Source organism: Barbatula barbatula (genome assembly GCF_947034865.1).
Source record: "Barbatula barbatula genome assembly, chromosome: 11".
NCBI classification, from domain to species: Eukaryota; Metazoa; Chordata; class Actinopteri; order Cypriniformes; family Nemacheilidae; genus Barbatula; species Barbatula barbatula.
Window position 1 is genome coordinate 2,352,919 of NC_136774.1, and position 14,611 is coordinate 2,367,529.

Consider the following 14,611-nt stretch of genomic DNA (forward strand, 5'->3'; position numbering starts at 1 on the left):
GACATTGTGTTAAGTTTGTGTGTATGTTTTATGGCCGGCAGTCGACCGTGAGGTGGCTGTCGGTCTCTACTTCCGTGTTTGTTTATTTGATTTCATTAAAGTTTTATTGTTTGAATGTCCGCCGGTTCCCGCCTCCTTCCTTCCCTTCTATGGATCTTATTACATTAACATTAGGAAAATAAGTCCTTTCCTGTCCGAGCATACTGCGTAAGTCCTAGTCCTGTCCAGAATGGACTATTGCAATGCGAGCTATTGAACTCCCAGCTTGTACAATCAAACCTCTACAGATGATCTAGAATGAAGCGGCACTCCTCTCTTCATTAAGTAACATTGGCTCCCTATAGTCATCAAATGCAAAGGACTGCTTTTGGCCTACGAGACTGCAATTGGTTTAGCACCCCAAATGTACACTCGCTAATAATGACATCGCCAGATCCCTACACTCTGCAAAGGAACAACGTCTTGTTGTGCCTTCCCAAAAAGGGTAAAAATCACTCCCACGTATCTTTTCTAGATCTGTTTCATATTTGTGGAATGAAGTACCTGCTGCTACAAGATCAGCAGATTCTGTGGCCTTCTTTAAAGAAGCTCTAAGGAACTTTTCCTAATGGTTCCCCCATGTGGTTGATAAGCAGAATTTTCTGCTATCAGTTTCATAAATACTGTCACTGTATAAGCTTCCCCGTGGGCAGCCCAATAGACATGAATTTGTTGACTAAGCAGAAACCGCTGTTACATCATGTCACTTCATAAACTGTACATGCGCTCTTTTGACCCCGCAAAATATTCTGAGGTAGCAGCTAGTTGTTAGCCGTTAGTGCATAGCTATCATCCTAACGCTAGCTACTTTGCACATTTGCAGTCACTAAAACACAACGCATGGACGTAAATGTGTTTAGTAACCAAGGGAAATAACACATTCCTGTAGTTATATTTTCAGATACAGTTGCGACCAGGCACTGTGCTTTGTGTAATTGGTGCAATCACTAACTTACCCTCAACTCACTATGAGAATGGTGCCTAGAACAGGTATAGTAACTACAGATACCTATAACATTAGTCCACATGCATGAACATCTTAATCAGCAACTTTTGATGATAATTGTTGTTAATATAAAATATGTGATGTATGCCGTAAAGCAGGGGATGGCTGTGTGTACCGACCCGAACACCAACTCAAGGAGGCTGCTCCGGTAGCAGCTGCAGTTTTTCTTCATTTTAATTGTAGAGACATTATTTTAAGGTTGAATCACATAGTGTTGCATTAAGAATCAGTTGAAAACACATCTCTTCCATCAACACTGGCCCGATTGACTTCTATTTCTTTTCTACTCTTTCTACTTTCTAAACAAACGTAGCTTTGTATACTGTGCTGGGCTATATGAGTACATTTTTACAGCAATCATGCATTCTGTTGTCATTATGTTGTTCCAATTGCTTTTATTGTTTACCTCATTTTTCCTCAAGTAGCATTGAATAAACAGTTATTCGGGCAACAATAACAAGTAATAATGAATAATTAACAATCAAAGGTGCTGAAGACAATTTTTAGGGAAAATGTGGAATCTCTTTAGTCTTGTTCTGAATCTGCATTATGCTTCACAGGATAACTGTATTGACATTTGCCCATGATGCTTTGCATATCTGCAGCAACCTGCTGTATACAGGTTCTACGGTAGAAATTTGATCACTTTATAATAATCAAGCTTAAAAAACTATAGAAATTTGTTACAGGGCTGGTAACACTTTTTAATAAACATACATTAAGAAAGTCAAGTAATTAAAATTCTTTGAGATGTTAAAGGATGTGTCTAATAGAGGGAAGGAAGTTTGGGGGAAAGGAAAGTAAAAACATGTTTGACACCACCTCCCTAAGACAACGTCTATATCTTTGTCACATGACTAAAATCTTTAAATCCAAGTGTCTGTGAAAGGGAAACTAAGACAGACAGAGACCCGGAGACAACACACACATACAGGGAATACGAGGGTGTATAACAAAAGGTAAGGGCTTTGTATTTCTTTTTAACATCTGTATTTTATGAAGTTTAACTATATTGTGAATTAAACTGTTAAGAAAAGAGAAGCGCTTTTAGCTTAATCACTTTACTGAAAATGTTGACAGCACATTTCACGGCAAAGATGTAAGTAAAGGGATTAAACAAAAATTCATTGAATAATTTAATTCAATCTGTTCGACCAAAAGTGAAAACGAAAGCAATCCTTTGTCCATCTGTTTTGCCGCATGCACAAAAACTGAAATGTAGGTTTTGGCAGGAGACAACAGCTTGGGACGTCTTGTTACTGCAGAGTCATATGAGCGGTGGGTGAGACCCATGTATACACTGTGTACACACTTGCTAGGGCAGGATGAATAAATGATGACTGTGGACTTTTTAATTAACAGCAATGTAACAGTAAAGCCTGGACAAAAGGTCATTTTACATGTGCAGGATAGCATTCTAATCATGGGACACCTTTGAAATATATACAGTATATATTCTATAAATGAGCATACAAATATATCAGTAAGTTGCAAAATGGCTCTGGCAAAAGTTCTAGCTACACTATCACTATAATAACTTCACTTATTGACAGTTGTTACACTATCAATGATTTTCACATAAATGTTAACGTCCAGTGTGTTGTTTGTGTGATGATCTATTGATAGAAATAGCACCGTGTTCTGTCAGCCGTCCTAGTGTTTGGAAAGGGAGGGGTGGAGTGGAGTGAGCGGTTAGTTGCAATTCACAACGTTGCCGCTAGATTTCTCTGATGGGACCTTTAAACGAAAAATATTATTACAAAAAATAATTCTTACGTTTTTCTAAAATTCCCAATGTGTCAGCTTGTCCAAGTTTTCGAGGGGAAAACTTTATATGTTGATGTTTGTTTGTTTCTTGTGCTTGCAGAGAAGTTCTCTTATCACTTCATCATGACCTTCATTCTTCCTGTGCTGGTGCTGGTGCTGCTGCTTTCTGGTGCTTCAGCTAAAGTTGTGACAACTTTTGACAATCAATGTGACACATTTTTTGCAGTCAAACAACCACCAATTATCACCCCCAAGTCTGCTTTCAAAAACATCTGCCAAACACTTAATGGTGTTGTCTATTATGCCACGCTTTATGATACCAGCAAAAAGATCCCTGTGTACTCAGCCTATAAGTTTGAAGGGGTAAAGAACTGTGATCGACCAAATAAGCCATGGTACATCGAACCTCAGGTAAGAGAATGTCACATATATTTCTTTACTTTCTGTAACTCGGAAACACAGAGGCGAATATTTTCCCATATGCAGAACTATAAAAGTGTAACATGCAACTTAACAGCATAAAGTATGATTTTATAAATCGGTTAAAACACTGAATGTATGCTTTGCATGCATTTGAACATAAGATCATTATAATTCCTGCGACATTTCAGCCTTATTTTGTCAAATATTTTAAATATGAAATGAAATATACTCAGTGTGCCTGATAGGGAAATTGGTAGTGGACTTTTTGATGCAACAATATTGATATTATTATATATTATAATATCCTCTTATGAACACTCTTCTGTTCACATTACAGCTTGATAATAACAATGCAGGAGCAAATATGGCATTACAGTGCACTAAAGATGTTACATGTGGTCGCAAACAAGCTCTCAATGCTAACTATGTGCAATCTGGCTATGACAAAGGCCATCTTGCACCGGTCTATCAAGCAAGCTCACAGCTGTGTGCTCAAGCCACGTTTACACTCACCAATGCTGCTCCACAAAACTCATCTTTTAACAAAGGCCAATGGAGAAAGACTGAAAAAGATATAGCAAACATTCTGAACAAGGATTGTAAAGAAAACACTAAATATATTGTTACTGGGGTGGTACCAGGAGGAGAAACAATGAAGAATACGGATGTGACTGTGCCTAGTCATTTCTGGACTGCGTACTGCTGCTTAGACAACAATAACAAATGTGCATTTTCACAAGGATACATTGGTGTGAACAAGAATGATGGTCTAGAGAAAATGAATGTGTCTGATTTAGAAAAACGTTTGAAAACCCTTTATGAATTTAAATCTTTCCAGTTGTTTGCTAGTTCTACAAAAACAAGGAAAAGAATGCGTTCTTAAGTGTTCCAGTGTCTATGCAATTGTAAAGTGGCAATGAAATCAAATGCTTTACAAGCATGCAATGATACATGCATAGATTTTTTAAGTATATAAAAAGTATGTTCAATCCTCTACTGGTGTATGCAAATGCAATTCTGTAATATTATTAATACTTTATTTGTATGAAATATATGTATGATTCACATTCTTGCTTGCACTGTATGATTTCTCAATGTAACTATAATAAAGTGTTTATAAAGCATTTATAGAGCCTTTGATTGATGAAGATAACGCCATATTTTATGAATTCATTCTGATGTAAGTATATTTATACAAATTGGTTTATTCTGTAAGAAAGCAGGTGTCATTCGTGGTTCTTTATTATGTCAAAAAGGGAAGGAAATGAGTCATACGTTTGTTAGGAAATACATTTAATCCCGAATGGCGTAGTTAAATGGACCTGTTGTTTTGGAGATTTGGTCTTCTCAGTGCAGTAAGAAAGTCTCGTAGACAAAGGTTCCAGGTGCCAAAAGGTTCAACTTTATTCGCCAACCAGTTTATAAACATGGATGATGCTATTAACAAATGTTTAAGAATAATGCAAACATAATAAAATCTCTCAGGCTTACACTATAGCTGCCTTGTTGTGAACAAACAAACAAAGGGAAGTGCCTTGCCGGCAAAGGGCAAGACAGGTGGCGAGCAGTTCCAGGCATTTGAAATGCTAAAGCACGCCACGGCCCATCCATCGACTCAACACTGCACCCTAGCCCGCCCAAATCGAGGTGTCCAGCATGATTGTGACAGCTCCCCTGAGTTAAGTCAGGTCTGTGCATCAGCATGGCGGCATGATGACATCCTCCTTGGTAACTTGAGTTGAGCTGAAGCGGTTCCATGTACATCAACCCGTGGGGGGTTTCTGCCACCGAGCAGGCCCGGATTAAGAATTCAAAGGCCCCGGGCACAAATTTCTTGTGGAACCCGCATACACACACATAAGCACAATAAAGTTTTGATATATAGGGTATACTATGTCAACACATAGTATACCAAAAATATTACTCGCCATATATTAAAACATTACTGATTCCAACCAAAAACCCCTATCATATACAGGATTATACAGTACGTTGACAAGTTACCAACTCTGATCACAACCTTGAAGGACAATATCAACACCTGTACACATCCTCCACATTTACATTTATTCATTTGGCAGACGCTTTTATCCAAAGCGACTTACAAGACGTTTTTTACAGTGACACATTACTGCAGAGCAATCAGGGGTAAGGTGTCTTGCTCAAGGGCCCTTCAGTCATGACCTGCTGGCACTGAATTAGAACTGGTAACCTTCTGATCACAAGCCCAACGCTCTAACCCCCAGGCCACAACTGACCCTCCTCCATCACACAGGATGTACACCACATGATTGCAACAATGCTTACCAGCTGCAACAATATTAAGACATTTATTTCCCTGCATACTGTCACTCTGTTGGCATATGCAAACAGCACACACTACCACATCGCCTATTCAGTTGCATCAGATTCTTCCCTAATTCACACACAAACACGCCAGATTCATGTCCATTTGTTAACCTTTATTTGTGTAACAAGCACCTTGCGACTCATGCGACTCATGCAGACAGGGCTGATTAATAAAATACACACTCCGGAGCAGGAGGTGGCGGTGATGAACTTAATACGCTGGTTGTCGTGAAAAACCAAAGAAGAAGAGGGCGACTTTTATTTTGACACGATGCTCTGCCCAGAGGATGTCGCGTAGTTGCGATGGTCACACTGAAAGAGTCACACGATCGGCCATATGATCAGCGCTTTACTGCTCCTTTAAAATCCTCTGCTCAGCTCCATCTGCTTGAATATTGATACATGTTCACATTTAACGCGATGTTTCGAGATGAAGTGATGTCGGTAAGCATTGCTTTGTCATCTGTCACTCATCGGGGTTTGACTCCGGCCTGCTGTATGTTTACTGACTCTGACAGAAGAAACATAAACGTACAGACACGATCAACCTGCGATAGAAGGCTATTTGCACTTTGATGTGTTTCCTGTGAGCCTCCTGAGACGGCAAACACTTCACAGGGAAGTAACAACAGACTTTTGTTTTATATTGTGTGCAGGTGCAGGTGATGTAGGGGGTCTGCTGTCATAACAGGTGCAGCAGAAACCAAAACCAGCTCATGGCCTCCATATATCAGCCTTCGTTAGAAGACTCGTCTGAGGTGAAGGAGGGCTTTCTGTGTCCCCTCTGTCTGAAAGACCTCCAGTCCTTCTACCAGTTACAGGACCACTATGAGGAAGAGCACTCCGGAGACAACCGGCACGTCAGCGGCCAGCTGAAGAGTAAGTACCGGTCAGGTCAGATGATTCTCATTGACGAGACCACCGCTCCACAGGAGCGCCAGGAACACGTGTAGAAACGTGTATTACGAGTGAGCCTAGACATTGCAGAACAGGTGCAAACAAACGTAGTCTGAATCTTTCTCGTGGTTCCTCAGGCCTGGTGCAGAAGGCGAAGAGAGCCACAGACAAGCTGTTGAAGCGGGATGGAGACGAGCGGACAGAGAGCAGCTACGAGTCCTTTTATTATGGAGGGGTGGACCCTTACATGTGGGAGCCGCAGGAACTCGGTAACGGCCGACCTTCTGCCTGGGTCTTGAATCTGGCCATGGTTATAATACACTTGGCTGTTGTTGCTCTGTGTGTTTGAATAAATGTTGGCAGTCATTAAAGTCACCGTATGTTCGCTGAATAATTCACTCTGCAGTGTAATAAAGGTATGAATTCCATTCAACCAGGGGCCGCCCGCAGTCACTTGGATGCTTTCAAGAAGCACAGAGCTGCAAGAATCGACCATTACGTTATCGAAGTCAACAAATGCATCATACGACTGGAAAAGGTGAGTATTTTCTCAATGACAAAAAGTCTTTTGATTGTTTTGGCCTGTTTTGAGATCACAAATATTTAACGTGATTTACTCACTGACGAATCAATCAACTTTAATTCAACCGGTATATTACATTTGAAACGTTGATCTGATTGCTTTCCTCTTTTGTTGTTGTTGTCGTTGTTTGTGTCTAGCTAACCTCCTTCGACAGGACCAATATGGATGCGGCACAGATTAGATGTAGGTGAAAGACATCACAGCAAATAACAAATGTGTTCGCTGCTATTAAAGTAATCATTTGCAATTATGTGACTGCTTTGTTTTCTCAGCACTTGAGAAATCCTTGGTGTCATGGGTGAATGATCAAGATGTGCCGTTCTGCCCCGATTGTGGGGGCAAATTCAACATCCGCAACCGCCGCCACCATTGCCGCCTTTGTGGTTCCATTATGTGCAGAAAGTGCACAGACTTTGTGCCTCTCCAGATGGCTTGTGAGTGACGCATGGAAAGCAGCACATAGTACTCCTTATGTGAAGCCAATGGTGGGCTTGACTCGCTATTCCCTTCACTAGAACTTACACTGGATATTCGAATTAGTGCAACGATACAAAACACACCATAACACTGCATTTGTACTTTTGGGTATCGAGTTAAATTCAAGTGAATTTATCGTTTCTGTTTTAAACTTTGTTTATTCCAATGCATTCCGGGATTGATGTTGGAGTGTAAATGTATTTTAGATGTTGGGTAGATGGAAGTTTGGCATACTAATGTTGCTTAATTTAAAAATGTCGTTTGAAATCCGTTTAATAATTTATTCATCCCACCGTACCACTTGCTGATAGAATTATAGATATTATTTTATGTACGCTGAATATTTCTGTCATGTAATGTTTTGTTGCAGATAAGTTAACCACCGGAACAAAAGAAGCTTTATATGCGCCGGCCAGTCCGGGTCAGAGGGGGTCGCCCGGAGCACAGGTGGTTCCACCGATCCCTCGCCGCGGCTCCATCAGCAGCATCTCCTCCGTCACCTCTGTTCTGGAGGAGAAAGATGATGATCGGGTGCGCTGTTGTCATCACTGCATGGACACGCTGATGCGCCATCAGCATAAACTGGAGGAAAAGGATCACATGCCGGATATTGTCAAACTGTATGAGGTACCCGCTGCAGAAGACTACTGTAAACATGGCATACACTTTACAATCGGGGTTTCCAAACTTTTCAGCCAGTGACCCCCAAAATAACAGCGCCAGAGACTCAAGACCCCCTCTATCATCCGAGGTGGTAAAAGTATACAACACGTCAAGTCAGCTTTATTTATACAGCGCTTTTTACAATTTTCATTGTTACAAAGCAGCTGTACAAGAAAACATTGACTATAAGTAAAACATAAAAGGTTATGGAAGTCAAAACACAGGTCAAACATCAGACAGAAAAAGAACCAAAAAAAATAACAAAGTCGAACATATTATTTTATAGTATTTTATTCATTACTTTAGTTGTTGTTATACATAAACATGATACATGAACTATAACTACAGATGGTCGAATTTCATCAAACTGATTCTAGTGCTGATGGATGTGCCTCTTTTCATACCTGAGGTCGATGGCCCCTCTGCCCTCCTCCGCTGGCTTCCCTGCATTGTCTTTATGCGTTGATATAAACCAACGTTTCATTTCGACAAATAAAAATATCCTCAATTTAAAGCCTGAAAAATAATCTGGATGTACATATGGGAATGTTTAACGTGGTGCTGACTTGCCGCACCTAATGCGGTTGCTAATGTTGTTGTGAGTAATCACCTCAGGGGTCACGATCGAGGGGAAGAAAGTTCGAAAGGCTGGGGGCTTTTTATTTGTATGGTTTATTTTGAACTTAACTAATATTTGTATATTTAGTTACGTTTTTTTATTCTAAATGGTGTATTTTATAAATAAGTGTATCTGGAAATCCTCTTGCGACCCCGCCATTGCGATCCCCTGGGGGAACCCCTGCTTTAAACATTTGACCGGTGCACACTTTTTGACCATTGAAAATCAGCAATAAAATCCCTGATCTTTGTGATTGTACTATATAGGGCTTTATGAATAGAAATAAAGATTGATGAAGTCAACAGATCTACCAGTCGCTGTGTAAAAATAAAATGATGCTGCCATCTTAAGTCATTCTGCTCCAAATTTAAGGTGAAAATGTTATACCTCACTGGATTACCTAATATTCTATACTTTCATGCATGATTGTTTTAGCATTGATGATGTTGTGTGTACAGACATTTGTGTGTTTCATTGAAAATGAAAAAAATACATAAGTTGTATAGGAACATTGAATCTAGTGAGATAAAAACAAACATATTGTTTTTCATCGTGTAGAGGTTGAGGACATGTATGGAGAAGGTTGACGCTAAGGCTCCAGAGTACATGCACATGGCCGAGTCGCTCAAGTAAGCCCTAACAGCTGTAAGAAAACCACTACAGATGTGCATTTGTTTGTTTGCCTGGTAACGCGTCAATACATTGCACTTTTTGTGTGTCCTGTGCAGTGCTGGAGAGACCGCTTATAATCTGGAGAATGCTGCTGGATTGAGGATGGAAATACAAAAATACTACGAGCTCATCGATGTTCTGAGGTAGAAATTTAGAAATGCGTTGTTATGAAAGTGTCTGTGTTAGAATGCCATCACGCATTTCTGTAATGTTGCATTAGTAAGAAGATCCTCACACTCGGGTTAAAAGATGTGGTCCAGCCGCACCCTAAAGCTCTACAGCTACAAAAAATGGTGCGCTACGCGGCCACGCTCTTTATACAGGTAGGACACACACACACAAAACACGTTCTCGGACATTAACTTCAAAAGGGGGATGGGCACATCATTTGAATATTTCTTCTTTTTGAAGGAGAAACTACTGGGTCTGACGTCGCTTCCTACCAAGGAGAAATATGAGGAGCTGAAGGAGAAGAGGAAGGAGGAGCAAGGGAAAAGGATTCAGCAGGAGAAACAGGTGCTGTGGTTACGTTGTATAACCATGAATAAACTTTACATGCTGTAAATGAATTACTTGGGAGGCCATTTTGTAACCCTCCATCTGTCTGGCAAAACAAAGGCATCTCTAGAGGCACAACAACGTCGATCTGAAAATGAGAAGAACCGCCCGGCCCTCGGTGCGAACGGAAGCGTTCCAGGTCCCCGTATGACCAAAGCCGGCGGCTGGCTGCCGCAGTCCGGCACTCACTCTGAGCTGGACGACCCTCTGCTGCAACAAATTGGAAACATAGAGTCCTTCTTACAGCAGGCCCGCACCGCTAACCGCACAGACGAGGTGGCCATGCTGGAGGAGAACCTGCGGCAGCTTCAGGACGAGTTTGACGCCCAGCAGACCAGCACGGCCATCCAGCTTTCACAGAAGCTGGCCCAGGAAACAGACCTGCAGCAGAGACAGATTGAACATCTGGAGCAAAGAGAACTTGAGAACAAAGCCCACACAAAGACGTCTTCCTTAGATTTTAGAGACAATGTTCGAGATGAAGAACAGGACGAATGTGTCCTGGAAGATCATTTAAGTGCAAACCTTGGAAACTCTCCACCGTGGGTGAGACACAGAGAGGAACAAACACCAAATCCACAAGCAAGTAACCCGTTCCATGATGAGGATTTCTCTCCAGCTGAGGAAGAAGCAAGCAGCTCCTTAAGTGTAGAGATCAAGAGGGAAAATAATCATGCAGCCAATGGAAAGAAAGAATACAACCCATTTGAGGAGGAAGAGGATGCCACAGAAAATCTTGACGCAGGTAAAGCAAAGTCGCTTGGAAATCCTTTCGAAGATGAGGACGGTGACGAAGATAGAGGGAACCCTTTTAAAGAGGTTTCGGATGGGAATCCAGCTGCCTCAACCAATCCATTTGATGAAGACGACGACGACAACAACGACTCAATCATGGATGACATGATTGAGGAAGAGCTGCTTCTGCAACAGATAGACAATATCCGTGCGTATATGTTTGACGCCAAACTAAACGGGCGTGCAGATGAAGTGGAGCTTTTGTCAGAGAACTTAAGGGAGCTCCATCGAACGCTTCAAGAGCAGAAAAGAAAAAAATAGTCACAAACCCCATGTGAAGGTTTTTTCAGACTTTTACATTGTTTCTCCCTTCCAGCAGATTCCTACATTCTAAATCAATTGCAATGAGCTTTAGAAAGAATAATAGGGAGCATTAGCAGCCCTAAATATTCAAATTGCGTTATTCAACAGTTGGTTTGAGGAAAAACGGGTCTGTGGTTTTTTAAATTTGAAATATTATAAGCAACCTAGTCAGTATTTTATGCACGTCCGTTGAAGATTTTGTCAACTAATTGTTTTTGCAAATTGAAATGCACAATTGTAACTTTGATTATTTTCTTCTGCTCGACTACTGATCTAACGTATGATCAAAACTTCAACTGATCAAGACCCTGACGTCCTGCACTTCTTTATAACATTGGGCGGCTCTGAAATTCTATTTGCAATGTTTGATGATATGATGTTAAATCTCCTGGTTTATTTACTTGTTAGGTATATAATAACACACGTGCAGACTCTCATTGTGTTACTAGTATCCATTAGCAGTCCTGATCTCCACTGCTTTTTGTTTTAAAACTGGTGTTTAGTAATGGTCTTGGTTCTAAAAATACAAAAACGTACAATTAATATGCGTAAGTTTCTCCTGTCACAATGTTACTTGCATGTCTCAGTGATACGTTATTGTACATACCACAAACAGATGTCAAACACTTAGTGACTTGTTTTGACTGTGAGCTATTAAAAGCTTTCTAGTAAAGAATATACATATACTGTACTTGAAGAGTGCAAGTTGTAAATTAGATTTATTATAAAATCACCGTATACCATGTATGTAGAAACACAACAGCAACAGCTTAGCGACTGAATGTAGTGCTTTTGTAATCGCCCATTTTGTGGTCAAGAGTGCTTTTGTGGTCAAGCCTGTCCTAATAAACTTTTGGATGTTTTCTGTTTACACTGAACAATATCATAACTGGCAACACTAATAAAAACAATCTGACAGAATATAGCATTCCTGAGTCTGATTCATATTTGATGTTGTGGTTTAACCCAAGAAAAGTGTCAATTAACTGTTGTACATTTATTTCCATTTCTGCTAGTAACGCACACAACTTCAGGGGAAAAATCTCTCACTACAGAAATAGACAGTTACAGTAAAAAAAAAGCATTTAAATTAGAACATCGAGATACAATATACATGACTTTTGAGGTCTTCTCAAACTGTTGTTAATCGTCTGAGCCAGCAGCCAATTTGGCTCTGTATTTGCCGGTCATCTCTTTGGGAAGAGGCACGACACCCGGATGAGGAACCTGCCCCTCTACCTCACTCATACACTCTCGCAGAAAGTATTTCTTGGGCCCGAAGTTGGCAGGATTCGACAACTCCATTTTGGCCAAAGCTTCGGCCTCGAGGACTTTACTGTGGACAGAGAGAGCGAGACATGAGCAAGAATACAAGCACATATTTCAGAAATTGCACGTCTATCACATTAAACTGCCTCTGGGTATTTAAAGCAAAGAATGGTGGGTAAAAAATACCCGGTGAGCAGTAGATCTATGAGTGAAAATGACTTGTCGATGGCCAGATTGGTGCATTTAATCAGAAAAGACTACAGATGTGAAAAGTGGCAGAAGATCATAGAACATTCTGGTGGTCAGTATCGTAACACTTTAATAACGTCTGCAGAAGATATTTGTGACCACACAGCAACGAGCCCCATTTAGTTCCACTGTACGCATACAAACCCTCAGAAACAATATGCAGTTTTTGAACAACATGACCGTGAACAAATGGCTAAAATGATCCAAACCTGAACGTTTGACGTAAACAATGTGTATCGATGATTACTTTAGATTGTCAAGTATGTGGCTCTTTCAGAACTGTATTAAAATATAGATAAATGACCATAAAAAAGCATTTTATGTTCTATGATGAGCAACCCATTCTCCATTTGTTGGGTGTTATTGCTTCAGGTTTTTACACTTTAATCTCAGAAAACGCGTCTGTAATCATTTTATTTGTAAGAAATCAATCATTTATTATTGATAAAAATCACATCCAGAGAACGCGTGTTTATTCCCATAACCTCAATAAAAACTTTCTCGGAGAGAAATGAATTTCAGGTTTTGACCGGGCATGAAGAACTTATTCAAGTCATATCCTTTATACATTCAAGAAGGACTTACTCTGACTTGCCCAGAATCTTCTTTACGTGCCGTGTGATTTCTCTGTAGTCCTTTCCTTCTGCATCCACCAGCACTTGTTCTCCATCATCTATAAAACATGTTGAGAATGAGCAGAATATGACAGCGGAGCAGTCGGCATCGTGAGACGGATCAAGATCTTCATCTTACCGAGATAGAATCTGAGGAAGGGAGAGGGGGTCATGTTTTTAAACATCATGATCTGAACCCAGGGATTTTTGTACTGGATTTGTGGGATGTTGAAGAACACAAACTTCCTGTCGGACGACATCATTCAACATTGGAGATGAAACAGCCATGAAATGTCATTTCTAGTATTATAACTGTAGACAGAACAAGTCAATGTTTGACTGCTGGGAGTTCAGTCTTTAAGTGTTTATTTGCTTGTGTCACAGACAGGAATCAAAGTGAAATGAAAGATTGAAATCAAACTTTAACGCATAATTACATCATGAAGTTTTAACAGAGAAAAGTATCTTGGACTTGAACTAGTTTGCCATTTCAGTATGGAAACATGTCGTGTCACTTTGATGGGGAAATGTGAAGGTGAGGGTGTTGTTTTCTGACCTTGCTCCTTCACTCAGATCTCCATGCGTGTTATAATTGACAGTCATAATCTTCACCGAGTTTTTAAACACGACTTCTCCTTTCTGCAGATACTCCAGCGTCCGCCGTATGGGAAACCTGCCCTTCATAGGCATGATTATATCCCGCGTTTGTGTAAATGATATCGCCGAAAGACCCTCAGACAAGCAAAGCAAACACGAGCTCGCATTGCGTCTTCTTCGCGCTTCACGATGACGTGAACACAAACGTTAGAGCGCCACTTAGCGGCAACAAGTCGGCGGTGCGCCTCCAACCGGGAGCTAAACGCATTTATGAATATCAAACGCTAAACGGGCACAAATGTTCTAACAGGAACGTGAAGCTGTCAGTTGAGACCAGTGCTCGAATTGAAGGGGATCCGGGACCCCCATTAGGCATTAGTGACCCCCATAACAAGTAAAAAATAGACTTAGGGGGTCCCTCAGATATTTTTATTTGAGTCAAAATTATAATGATATTGACAAATGTGATTAAATTCATGCAAGGGATATGGTACATTTTGTGAACTAATTATTTACAATAATTGATATTAAGTTTGTTTATGGGCTAGTTGTCATGTCACTTAAAATTTGAAACGCCAAACAACCGTTCAAATGTCATTTCTGTTCACCAAGCCTGTTTTGAATAGATATAGTTATGCATATTAGGATCAAATATATTGTGTATTTTCGACACGAACTCGCAAAAAGTGACAACAATAAGCAAAACTACCATCTTGTACACTGCAAAAAAT

General features: G+C 40.4%; 2 protein-coding genes and 1 long non-coding RNA gene across 5 annotated transcripts; 2 read left to right on the top strand and 1 right to left on the bottom strand.

Annotated features, from left to right (window-relative positions):
- The first annotated feature begins 1,873 nt into the window (after positions 1–1,873).
- LOC306900081 lies at positions 1,874–4,361 on the top strand. 3 transcript variants are annotated; one of them, XR_013787264.1, is made up of 4 exons: positions 1,874–2,004; positions 2,268–2,323; positions 2,913–3,223; positions 3,573–4,361. It is a non-coding gene; the product is annotated as an uncharacterized lncRNA (long non-coding RNA). The 3 variants fall into 3 exon arrangements; XR_013787265.1 differs by having other exon boundaries at positions 1,933–2,004; positions 2,278–2,323; XR_013787266.1 differs by lacking the exon at positions 2,268–2,323 and having other exon boundaries at positions 1,942–2,004.
- Positions 4,362–5,866: 1,505 nt separating this feature from the next.
- On the top strand, positions 5,867–12,070 carry rbsn (rabenosyn, RAB effector). Its single transcript, XM_079467435.1, has 12 exons — positions 5,867–6,028; positions 6,241–6,463; positions 6,619–6,750; positions 6,919–7,019; positions 7,202–7,247; positions 7,337–7,498; positions 7,912–8,168; positions 9,382–9,452; positions 9,552–9,638; positions 9,716–9,818; positions 9,907–10,011; positions 10,114–12,070. Exons 2-12 carry the CDS (start codon positions 6,301–6,303, stop codon positions 11,107–11,109), a joined length of 2,223 nt encoding a protein of 740 aa, XP_079323561.1. The 5' UTR covers positions 5,867–6,028; positions 6,241–6,300; the 3' UTR covers positions 11,110–12,070.
- mrps25 (mitochondrial ribosomal protein S25) lies at positions 11,677–14,254 on the bottom strand. Its single transcript, XM_079467436.1, has 4 exons — positions 13,840–14,254; positions 13,423–13,529; positions 13,255–13,342; positions 11,677–12,487 (listed from the first exon to the last, which is right to left on the bottom strand). Exons 1-4 carry the CDS (start codon positions 13,971–13,973, stop codon positions 12,295–12,297), a joined length of 522 nt encoding a protein of 173 aa, XP_079323562.1. The 5' UTR covers positions 13,974–14,254; the 3' UTR covers positions 11,677–12,294.
- Positions 14,255–14,611: the final 357 nt, after the last annotated feature.

Coding starts and splice junctions, on each gene's coding strand:
- rbsn (XM_079467435.1), top strand. CDS start 6,301: ATGGCCTCCATATATCAGCCTTCGTTAGAAGACTCGTCTGAGGTGAAG. Junction 7,499..7,911: donor TGTGCCTCTCCAGATGGCTT/GTGAGTGACGCA, acceptor GTTTTGTTGCAG/ATAAGTTAACCACCGGAACA. Junction 9,453..9,551: donor CACATGGCCGAGTCGCTCAA/GTAAGCCCTAAC, acceptor TGTCCTGTGCAG/TGCTGGAGAGACCGCTTATA.
- mrps25 (XM_079467436.1), bottom strand. CDS start 13,973: ATGCCTATGAAGGGCAGGTTTCCCATACGGCGGACGCTGGAGTATCTG. Junction 13,530..13,839: donor GATCTGAGTGAAGGAGCAAG/GTCAGAAAACAA, acceptor GTCGTCCGACAG/GAAGTTTGTGTTCTTCAACA. Junction 12,488..13,254: donor AAGATTCTGGGCAAGTCAGA/GTAAGTCCTTCT, acceptor CTCTGTCCACAG/TAAAGTCCTCGAGGCCGAAG.